At 42.2% G+C, this 10,930-nt stretch overlaps 1 protein-coding gene across 2 annotated transcripts in view; it reads right to left on the reverse strand.

The window, feature by feature from the left end:
- The window catches only part of ankle2 (ankyrin repeat and LEM domain containing 2), a 15,245-nt gene extending 4,404 nt beyond the window's left edge, over positions 1-10,841 (reverse strand). Inside the window, exons 1-12 of one of the 2 annotated variants that reach the window (XM_017414569.3) lie at positions 10,731-10,841; positions 8,438-8,941; positions 7,109-7,303; positions 6,776-6,963; positions 4,868-5,056; positions 4,635-4,757; positions 4,225-4,288; positions 2,666-2,841; positions 2,479-2,585; positions 1,911-2,101; positions 847-1,690; positions 455-586 (exon numbers count right to left, since the gene is read on the reverse strand). In XM_017414569.3, coding sequence (XP_017270058.1) covers positions 455-586; positions 847-1,690; positions 1,911-2,101; positions 2,479-2,585; positions 2,666-2,841; positions 4,225-4,288; positions 4,635-4,757; positions 4,868-5,056; positions 6,776-6,963; positions 7,109-7,303; positions 8,438-8,930 — 2,702 coding nt within the window. In that variant the 5' untranslated portion in view covers positions 8,931-8,941; positions 10,731-10,841. Of the gene's footprint in view, positions 1-454; positions 587-846; positions 1,691-1,910; positions 2,102-2,478; positions 2,586-2,665; positions 2,842-4,224; positions 4,289-4,634; positions 4,758-4,867; positions 5,057-6,775; positions 6,964-7,108; positions 7,304-8,437; positions 8,942-9,915; positions 10,069-10,730 lie in introns of those variants that run through there. The other variant, XM_017414568.3, reaches the window with a different exon arrangement.
- Positions 10,842-10,930: the final 89 nt, after the last annotated feature.

The following is a 10,930-nucleotide window of genomic DNA, read 5'->3' on the forward strand; positions in this document are numbered from 1 at the left end:
TCCAAACATGGCAGGTTAAACCACTTTTAGGGTGAAATATAAAGCAAATTTAAAATAGTCCAAAAAACGTCCAGTTTCACCCTAGACCCCAGAGGGTTAATAACTATTATTGATCAGTAGTGTGGTTCCCAGGGCTGTAGCCTCTGATGTCATAAGGAGATATCAAAATGCAGATCTAGTGCTTCTGAATTTAACAAACTAAAAAGAGAAGGATTGTGGACCGGTTCAAGACAACTGCAACAACTCTACTTTGAAAAACAATTTGTCAGAAACATCTTGAATACGTTGGCTGCAAGCCTCTGTGACTCACACGAGGAAACGGAGAACCCTTGCGAACGTTTCCAGATATTTTGGAGACTCGTGACTCATCATCAGTTACCGAAACATCAAACTTTGTGGACTTACATTAAAACTAGGTGACAAAAATAAACCTTATGCACTAAAGCCCACTAACCTCTGCATGTCTGATGGAGAGTATGACTTCATTGTGCTCTTCCACTTGAATATGCTGGGATACTTCTGGGGGTCGACATCTGTGCCCTCGATCGCTGACAAGACCTCTCTGTCCAGTCTGGTTGGTGAGTCCCTGTAACAACATGCGAGGTTTATTATCCGCTTTATTATCATCATACTGTAAGAAAACTACAACTCGCTTGTTGTCACTGTGCTTGAATAGCTGAGAAAACTCCAAAGATATGCAGATGATGTTCCATTAATGGTTAAAGAGTTAACTAACTACAGTTTAAGTTGTAAGCTGTTACCAGTATTAGTTTCTGCTTACACAGCTGTAAATTATGTTACATCTGGAACTTTCCCGTTATCTGTGGAGGAATCGGTGTGACTCACCCCTCAATAAAAAGTCCTCTTCTAAAGTGTGGGGGGGTCCTGGGTAGGAACTCGTGGGAGTTATCTAAGGACTTATAAGAAGACCCCGAGGATCCTGAGCTGCTCAGGTCCCTGCCTCCGTGGTCCCATGACCTGGACCTTGCGCAGAAGTTGCGCACCCCCGAAACTGACCCCCTAGTCCTGCCCATAGCCTCCAGACTCTCCTCCGCTTCAAAGTACTCCTCCGAGCTACTGCTGCTGCTCCTCTCCTCTGAACCTCCTCCCTCCGTTCTCCTGCCCGCCCGATCCACGTCCTCGCTGTTCTGGCTGAGAGACAGGCGGGTGAGTCCGGAGCTCAGGTCTGCAGCCGAGGGGGAGCCCCGGTTGTCCTTGTGCCGACTCCCACCACTGCACCTCCTCTCCCTGCAGCTCGTGGGACTGTCGGGCGGCTCCTGCAGCGACATGCGCTCGAACTCCACCATGAGGTTGGTGATGGGCGACAGCAGCCCGGAGGAAGACGGGGAGGCGCGCGGGGACACCTTGTCCCCGTTGCGAGTCCTGTCTCTGGAGGAGGAGCACGCCCCGTTTTTGCAGATGACACCGGGTGACAGGAGGCCGTCGCTGCAGCAGCACAAGAGGTCCTGCTCGGCGGCCGTCTCGATCAGGTCCGCCCCGCGGTGGTGAAGTGCGATGTGGAACTCGCGGCCGCCCACGGCTCCCTTCAGGACATCTTTAGACGAAGCAGAGGACGTGATGCTGCTGAGTGCCGCGTTTTGCCGGTTCTTTATCTCCTCGAGGCTGATATCATCACTCTCATCCAGGAAGGCACCGACAGAAATTGAGTTGCAGACTTTTTTAGGCTTCCCTGGAAACAGAAATGAGAAACTCTTGAACTAGTTATAGTTGATGTGTAATTCGAATATCGCTTCGTGGGAGCCAATATGGAGCCTTGCAGAATCTTCTGTGAATCATATATGACAACATGCTGAATGCGAGATTACGAGAATGATTAGAGTTCTAAACACACATTCATTCAGGAAGTAAGACTCTGTCAGGACTTGCAGCTTCTCGGATTAAAAGCATACCTGGAGAGGGAGTTTTAAACCTGTTGCTGGTCTCATTCTGTCCCGCCCCGTCATGAGTCCGCGGGCTGAAGTCCTTCTTACTCAGGTACTCCTCCAGTTTGCGGAGCCCCTCGGCTGATGACAGATCCACAAAACAGTCCAGGAAGCCCCAGTATTCAGCCCACGGGTGGCCCATCTTACGAGCTAAATCTCTGAAGACCAAGAACAAGTCTTTACTTCTTAAATATTCCTTAGACAGCAATATTATTCTACTAACATATTACTAATACTGTCCAACCTGTATCTAAGAAATATACAGTGGAATAAAATGACGATGAAACAGTTTGATGAAAAAGCAGTCGAGCTTTATAGTGATAGTGTTCAGTTTAGGTAGACATTTTCTTTATTGATGATGCCCCATTTTTAAAAGTAAACATTTCACAGCATGATCCACATTTGGGAAGACGTTTAACTTTGCAGGGCTCAGCAAGAGGGAGGTCGTTATGGCACAAATAGTACTAAGTCAAGTAAAATCACCTTCTATATCTTTAGGAAATTGAAAGAGGAAGTAGTTTGGTTTTAGATGTACCTGCCCACTCTCTCTGCCCCTCTGTCAGGGTCTGACTTCAGGATGTGGTGAAAAAGCTCCGCCCGCTCTCTAGGTGGCGTCTTCCACGACCGGCGAAAATCATCTGCCTGTATTCAAAGATAGTTTGTTATGGTTATCATCTGGTTTTGATGTAAAAAATAGGCTAACAACCAGGTAGGGAACTTGCTTTAGAAGGGCTCAGCGGGCCGGCGAAGGCTGTGACGGTCAGTAAAGGGTCTATGGGGCTCCTTGTGTGCTGCTGGATCAGTGACAGGCTCTCTGAGGACTCAGGTGACCATGTAGCACCAATGATGGGCTGAGAGGTGTTGTCTGTCGCCCTCAGCAAAGGGACATAGCAGCGATCTGTGAGACAACACAAACGAACGGTTAAATACGTTTGATGGACATCGGGCTGATTCAGGACATTACAGAGCAGAAATACAAAAAACACCAAATAAAAAAACAAACTTTTTTTTACTTGTGACAGGTGCATTTGGAGCTGATTTGTTCAGTGTGCAGCACTTCATGTCAAAAGACAACATTTCAAAATCAGAACAGAAACGGACTTTAATACAACTCTACGACTGATCAAACCCAGGCTTTTTGCAATCCTGGTGAATTCTCGTGGGACTGAACAGACATTTTAAAATGGAAATCACAAAACAGCTCGTTAGTGGTTAGTTCACAGCACCACCAGCAGCCAAGTCACACCGACACGTTTACCAGTTCAAATCACCTCAAATGTCCAATCATTTCAAGGCCTGTTCAAATGTGACGACAGAGAGCAAAGTTAAAAGAAAACAGCTGCAACGTGCATCGTACTCTGTCCTTTTAACTAGCTGCTTTAGATTATGTACTGAATATACTGTATGGCCGTGGTTTTCCAACCTTTCACTCCCACTTTCATTTAAAGTAAAGGTTTTAATTTATTTTTGTGACATTTGGTCTTCAAATTGCGCCTTTAGACTGACGTTTTTTAAAAAACAAACAACCAAATATAACCTACACAAAAAGGAGTGCTTCATAAGCGTCTGAATATTCAAAAAACAAAACAAAGAAATATAGAAATCGAACAAAATGTGCAATCACTTTTAGAACCATAAAAACAGTCCAATTTGTGCAAAACAGTATTTGGCAAAAAATATTAAGTAGTAGTAGTAAAGTGAGGGCTGTTGTAATTTTATATCAGTATTTGAGGCTGACATCACTGGAGTGTAATGTTTCAACGGGTGGTATTAATGTTTTGAACTTCTTACAATCAGCTGACAGTTTTTAGACACAAACAAGTTTTTATACATACAGCATCTTTTACCCTTTACTGTAATTCCAACAGTCTGACTGCGATTTAAAGCAGCTTTTTGTCCCATCGCTCAACGAATGTACCGATTAGATCTGTTCACCTCAACCATTATGAGCCTGACTTCATCCCTAATTTAAGGAGAAAAATAAACAATTCCCATCACTTTCATCCGGGTCACGTAAGGAGTGGACCCACTTTTTGTGGTTTATCTGTCTAATCAACATGGAAATGTAGTTTGTGTCGCAATGTGTAAACACTAGTTCTGCCTGTGACTTTTTTTTAAAACAAAACAAAACAAAAAAAAGAAAAGAAAATATGAGCTTTCTCGTGTCCTCCTGTCATGACACTACTCTCCCCCTAGGGGTCACACCCCACAGGTTGAGCTGCATATGGCAACTGAATGCGTTTCTAAAGGAACATAAGAATAAGAACAGTAGCATCCTTACCCTCCAAGTAGTCGCTTATCCTTTGTTTCACTTCCTGGGTTTTATTTTTTCTGCTACAAATAAGCTGCGGAAAGAAGGACAAAAGATAAATAATCCAAAATTCTGACATGCAGCTGTTGGCAGGTCAACTGAGCAACAATTCGCCCATCTAAAATTAGCCTGCGCTGTTCAGTGAGTGATCGTGGCCAGAGGATTTTAAAAAGGGTCACAGCCCAAATAAAGCTTTTAATGAAAACATTCTTTTGCAACTACTGACAAAATGTCAGCTTTACGGTGGGTGTCTGAGTAGTTACTGGGCAGTTCCAAATTTATGGATACTTTCTATGTTAAAATAGATCCCTCAATGACAATCCAGGTAATGTTAGTCGTCTGGAATGTGTTGAGAAAGTGTTAAAAGTATAACTCCTTACATCACAAGGCTTCATGTCGTCCTTGTTCTTACAGTTCTTATCGATGTCAGGATGCGAGCACAGGACATTGACAACATCTGGACATCCAAACTTACAGGCAAAGTGGAGTGGCGTTTCAAAACCCTGAAGCAGGAAAAAAAAAAAAAAGCAAGAAACAATGTTATTACAGCCAACTAACTACATCAGGTAAGAATAAAATCTTATCTGGTAACAGGTATTGGAAAAGAACTGACAGCTTTATCAGGAGTGTTGAGGTAAAGATCTACAATGTAGCGGATTCGTTTTTGCAGCATGACTTCCTGGTCGTCTGGGTACATGAGGCGCATAAACTCTGGGTTTTCCAAAGTGTCCAGGAGCAGCTGGGCAATCCCTGCCTGGTTCTCCTTCGCTGCCACATGCATGACATTGTATCGGCAGCCCTCCTGAACAGACAAAACAAACGAACACGTGTATGGATCAGGAAATAATCCTCCATAATCTGCTGGATTGATTTGTTTATTGCTGTATCTGACCGTAACTTTACAGGCTGGAGATTAGGCTTTACCACCCTCTACTAAATTCATTTTTAGTGACTAGGACTTCAGAAGCAACAGTTTGTTGTAATATAACAGCAACAATTACCCGGTGGACTTTATATGCTGCCTTTCTGACAGCAAAAATATCTTTGTGATTTGATATAAAAGACTTAGCAAAGATAACACCAGGGATAAAATGCCTCGGGCTAAGTAAAAACTCCAAACAGGCAGTAACTTGGAGGTTGGCACTGACAATGGAAAAGATGTTTACGTATCAACAAATGTCAAGGTCCAAGGTCAGGTCAAGTTTCTCTATTAATAGAAGAGACTTTACAGAGTTTGTGAAACTATGGCTTTACTACTTTTAACAAGCTCAAACTACTGTCACAGCTCACACCGCCAAAGGAAAGTTTTCACTCTGTAGAGCTCATCTAAAGGTGGATTCAAGTTGTTTTTTTAAACCGCCTCATTATTATCTAATCAATTAGTTTGACATCGTTTGTGTTTTTAGTTACGCTGCTACAAAAACAGTACTAAAAAGATACGAGATCCTATACTGCTTCATTAACAGAAACATTTACAGTTTTATTCAATGAGTAAGTTTTAACACATCAAACACATGATTGAATTTAGAATAATAAAATCTGCAACTACAATCATTTAACTCAAAAGTCTCCTTTTAGGAGTAACAATAACATTCATTCTGCACTGGCTGTTCATAAACCCTGCTTTCAGTTTTCAGCCATTCCTTTGTGTGAAATACGACCAGGTTTGCTTCCTTGGCAAAATTCAGCTCCTCTCCTCTTGACTAACTGCACGTTCTGCACAAGATGAAACCTGATAGTGTTGATGAGGTCTGTTTATGCAGGCACGTGTTTAAAAGTGCAGACAATATGGCTTGCAATTAATGTTTTATTACTAACCCGAGGACAAGGCTGCTGAGATTTTAATCATAATAAACCCATGTATCTGCCTCCACACTGAAACAGAAGCTGCAGAATGTGCTCCATAAAAATGCAGCCACACTCTTGATCCTCTTAGAGGACTTTTTTTTTTCTTTTTAGGATGTTAGCAGCTCACTGTTGTCTGTGCAAACGTGATGTTTACAAGCAGTACTGGATGATAGAATCCTTCCTCTTCCATCAGTCATCATCGGTGTGCTAATACTTTTAGGCTGGAGACCACACCGATACTGATATTAGAAATTATTTGCGGCAAACTTCACAGAACCAAAAGTAAAGTAGCTGCCACCATTCTAAAACAAGGAAACCACCAACATATTCTCTTTATCTGGCTTCACATCCCAACTGAGAGACGGGTAACAAAACGTCCTGGTTGGGCAGGCAGCTACCAAGTTAATGGTACTTTTAAGCGAGATCCAGAGTTCTTGTTTAGATTGGAAGTACTTCATAAAAATTAAAATGAGCACAGGATTACCAATCAGAGCTTTATGATAATCCTAATAGAACCCTGTCAACTCCAGTTTGAACCTGACATAAAAAAATAAAACACAAAGCTCATTTTCTCTCCTACGTTGTTCCTTCGCCTGTAGTTTAGAACAGCAGCTTAGAAAATGTAAATATACAGATGGAGACTAAGCATGGCCAAAACATTCAGCGTCCTTACCTGAACCACAGTGGGATTATCCCCTGAGCCGATAAGGTACCGTGGGTTGCTCCAGACGAGCTCGTGGAACGCCTGCTCGTCGCCCTTCTCCACAGCTTTCCGTAGTTTGGCTGTTAAGTCCTGACTGCGTGGGCTCTTAAAACTGTTGGCCCGCTCCCTGTTAATGGTGTCAACTTCCATGTTTTCGGCTGCGAGAAACAATAACACAATGTAGGAACGCTGCGCTGTACTGTCAGGTGTTTGCGCTACAGTTTCCACTCAGCTCAACACATGCAGCTCATTTAAGACCAATAAAAACAAATGAACGTTGAACTTGAACCCACTAAATCTTACCTTTCCCACTGACCAGTCCAGGTTTGATGGGAGACGCACAGGGTGTGGACTTGTTGGGAGAGGGGAAGTAATCGCAGAGTCCCTTGGCGAACTTCTCTGCATCTTCACGCATACCGAAGGCTTTGAAGCGGGCTCCCTTCATGGTCTTTACAGCTTGAAGTGCGTCCTTCTTGTCCGTGTATACGTGTGTTCCCTCTGAAGCACAAAAACACGTCAGTCTTTGCCTGGTAGTACCAAGTTCATAAAGTGCTCAAATATCTGTGGCTGCAAAACAGTCCTGACATTTTGGATGGGCCGAGGATTATAAACAGCAAATTGCATCTGCAGTTAAATAATAAAATAAAAGTCCCTCCGAAAGCAACATTTTCCACAGTGATCTCAGTAAAGAAATAAATGAAGTTCAGCTAGACTTTGTATTTGTTTTTGCTCTTAATCAGTTTAGAAAAATGACAACAGATGCCCTGAGTTTTATAAATAAATCCAAAAAAGTAAAATATGCAGTTCAGTAAAATAAGTCTTCAGTTAGTGGCATTATTTTCTTATTGGTTGCTACCTTATATTATTAGGGAATATTTTAACAATTTAACTTTTAATTACATTTACATTCTGGTTTGTAATAGAAATATAATGTGACCACTTTTTTTGCACAAATAACACCTGTGTTCAGTAATTTGAAATACTTTATTGTTAGATTTCCTGTGACAGAGAAAGAAGGCCCTGAATAAAAATAAATAAATAAAAACAAACATCTTCCTTGTGGGTGATAAATTGGTGCCTTTGTGGTCTCTGGTTTCATACTGTCTTAAGCAGGGGTGTTATTTTCTGCCTGCTCAGTCTGTCAAGTCATCATTAAGCAGATAGAAGTCTACAAAGTGCTGCTGGTTTAGTAAAAGCAATAAATGTCTGCCTTGACCAATAAACATTAGCAGAATTGATTATTACTGTAGCTTGAGATGAAAATATGCATTTCGTCTGTGTATTTCAGAAGTGGTAGGCAAACTGAACCACCGAAAATAGCAAAACAGCAGCAGCTTGAGCTAATAAAAAAAGCTAAATAACAGCTGGTTTCAAAAGTAAACAAACAAAATAATGTTTGGGTTTAGACTTTAGACTCCAGTAAGTTAAAAGTTAAGTTAGGTAAACCTATGAAACAAAACAACACAGATGTCACATTTATTTAAGGCTGAAGAAATTTTGTTTGGACCCCATCCCACTGGTGTGACTTCATACTGTATTTAAAATCAAATTATCTATAAATTTAAAGCAAAATAAAATAATTTTTTTGCCTCAGCGAGTCATTTTAAAAGTAGGGTCACGAGTCTCTCTTACCATTTCTGGGCAGGACATCCTCCCACGGTGGACATACTCCATAATAAAAAGTTGGGGACACGTGTGCTGGCTTTGAGGGAGTTTCTGTTTTGGACTGAGAGTTACTGCAGTCAACAGAGCTGCTAAAGGCCGACCTTACAGAGATCTCCTCTTCCTCTGGCGGGTTTAGTCCCACACCGTACCCAAAGTCCAACTCTTCGCCATTGTTCTCAGAGGAGCTGCTGCTTGCCGCAGAAGCCTCAGAGGCAACTGCCGGGGTGGCACCCGACACAGGTTTGGGGCGATCTCCCGCAGCTTCCTGGCTCAGCGCTGAATGGCTGTCGTCCGTTTCAGCTGCGATGCCATCTCGTTCGGCGAGGACGCGAGCTAACTTCCTCTCGTAGGTGGCTCGGGTGGTAGACGTGATGGGGCCGCACTTGACACCTGCTCGAGCGAATTCCTCACACAGCTCAGGGGCACTTAGTCCCCTCAGCCTGATCAGAACCGCCTCCATGCTTCAGCTCCCTGTAAACACAATGCACACGTAGGAAATGTGACCAGTAGTCATTCATGCATCAACACCATGTAAGAGAAGACAACTAACATTACTCTGATTTAGTGCTGCAGTTTCACAACTAAACATGCCAAAATAATATGAAGACTTTTTTAATTTAACTTGGTAATAATCATATACTGCATATAGCCAGATGTGCCAAAATGACTTCAACATTGTTGTATATGTTAACCAGCAACAGGAGGTTTCCACTTTCTGCATTATTAATGCACACTACTGTTTGGTCACTACAGACAAAATATCATCAAGAACGAAAACAACAACAAAAAAAAGGTTAACCACACAGGCCAGTATTTTCGACAGCTTTCCTCAAACTGAACAACGTGTTTTATAGTAATAAATTCCTCTTGTATCATATTAATAAGCAGCCATAGGCTGTAAATTATGAAAGACACCGACAAGTACATATATTTTCCTTGTCAGTGCCGAGTATCTCCTTTCAGGCTGCATTTATTATTCACGTGTTAGCAGCACGTTAAACCTAATTATCCTTTGCGGTATCCAAAGAAGAACAAAAAACACCCTTTCGCACAGAATATAATGCTTATTTTTGTACCCAACATTTTACGTAAACATAACCGACGACACAAAAGTTGTGTTAGCTTGTGTCGGCTAGCTTGCTAACCATCAGAGTCTAGCTAGGCAAGCCGGGGACTTCTTGTGCTAACAGCGGAGAAACTGCTTCCGTGAAACACTTTTAGTTGGTTATGGCCCCCAAAATGTAGCCTGACATGATGAGATAATTCTGAACGAGCTGGACACCCCTTTCTAATGCCACTTTTTTATCCGCATGCTGTCACGCCCAAGTATGTCATTCGAGATGGGTTTTCGGACTACCGTAACAAATCTGATACGTGCTCATGATGCTGATAAAGATCCAAGAGTACGTGATGACATTTATCTACACACGTGTCCCCATACTTACCGAAAAACATTTCACTACATGTATCGAGAGCTTGGCAAAAACCCGTAGTTCTGCACAAATAAACTTAAACAGACACAAAGCTGAGGACGGTCTGGAATAGTCTCATTGTTTACAACATGTCAAGCGCATGCGCAGTTTTAAGGGAGGGCGCACGATGCGTTCGATGCCTGTAGGAGAACTCAAAATCACACGGTGACTACAAGCGGGTATTGCATCTTTCTAATGAAAAAAATAACACCTAAAATGTTAACAAGACACCGTACAAAGGTTTAAGTGAACATGGCACCAAACCATCCCAACAATACGGTGGTTTATTCATATTTTGACATGTCGGCGAGCGTGTACGCGCTACAAACGGGATGTGAACGCAGCATCATGAAATTAAACGGTAGACGTGATGAATTCAGGGAAACGACAACCTGGTAAACTTACGAACAGCTGCACTGGTCCACACCATATACCAGTTTGCACTTAAAAATAACCGTGCAAACATGACACTGTTAAAGAGCATGCCTCTTAAAATATAAACAGGCCAACTTCATAACATGTATAAAGCAAAAAAAACAACATTTAAATTAAAAAACGCAAACGTTGGCGTATATTACTATCCGTCGGAGGGAACCAAAATTAATGAGACTTTTCAAGATTCTTTCGCCATTTGTCCATTAGCTAAAACATGGCAACCAGGTTACACAGAGCACTCAAAACGAGAGATAAAAATAATTTATCGTGCTTCTGGTGTACAGATAGCTATAAGCATACAAGTAAAACGTGGATTATCATTTTAAAAAAATATTAAACTTTATCATGCCCACCTCCTCCTCTCTCCCCGGCTGCTAATGCTAGGGGTGTTCTCACCGCGACGGTTTCAAAATGCTGAGCGAGGACCCAGCCTGTCCAAAATACCGCCTGAGCAAAAGTACAGCCATAACGTGGAGCATTAGGACCTTAGCAATACTTGAGGAACATCCAGTGACTACACACAACATAATAGACGAATAGTGCAATTTTTATA

The sequence above is a fragment of the Kryptolebias marmoratus genome, linkage group LG1, assembly GCF_001649575.2.
Source record: "Kryptolebias marmoratus isolate JLee-2015 linkage group LG1, ASM164957v2, whole genome shotgun sequence".
NCBI classification, from domain to species: Eukaryota; Metazoa; Chordata; class Actinopteri; order Cyprinodontiformes; family Rivulidae; genus Kryptolebias; species Kryptolebias marmoratus.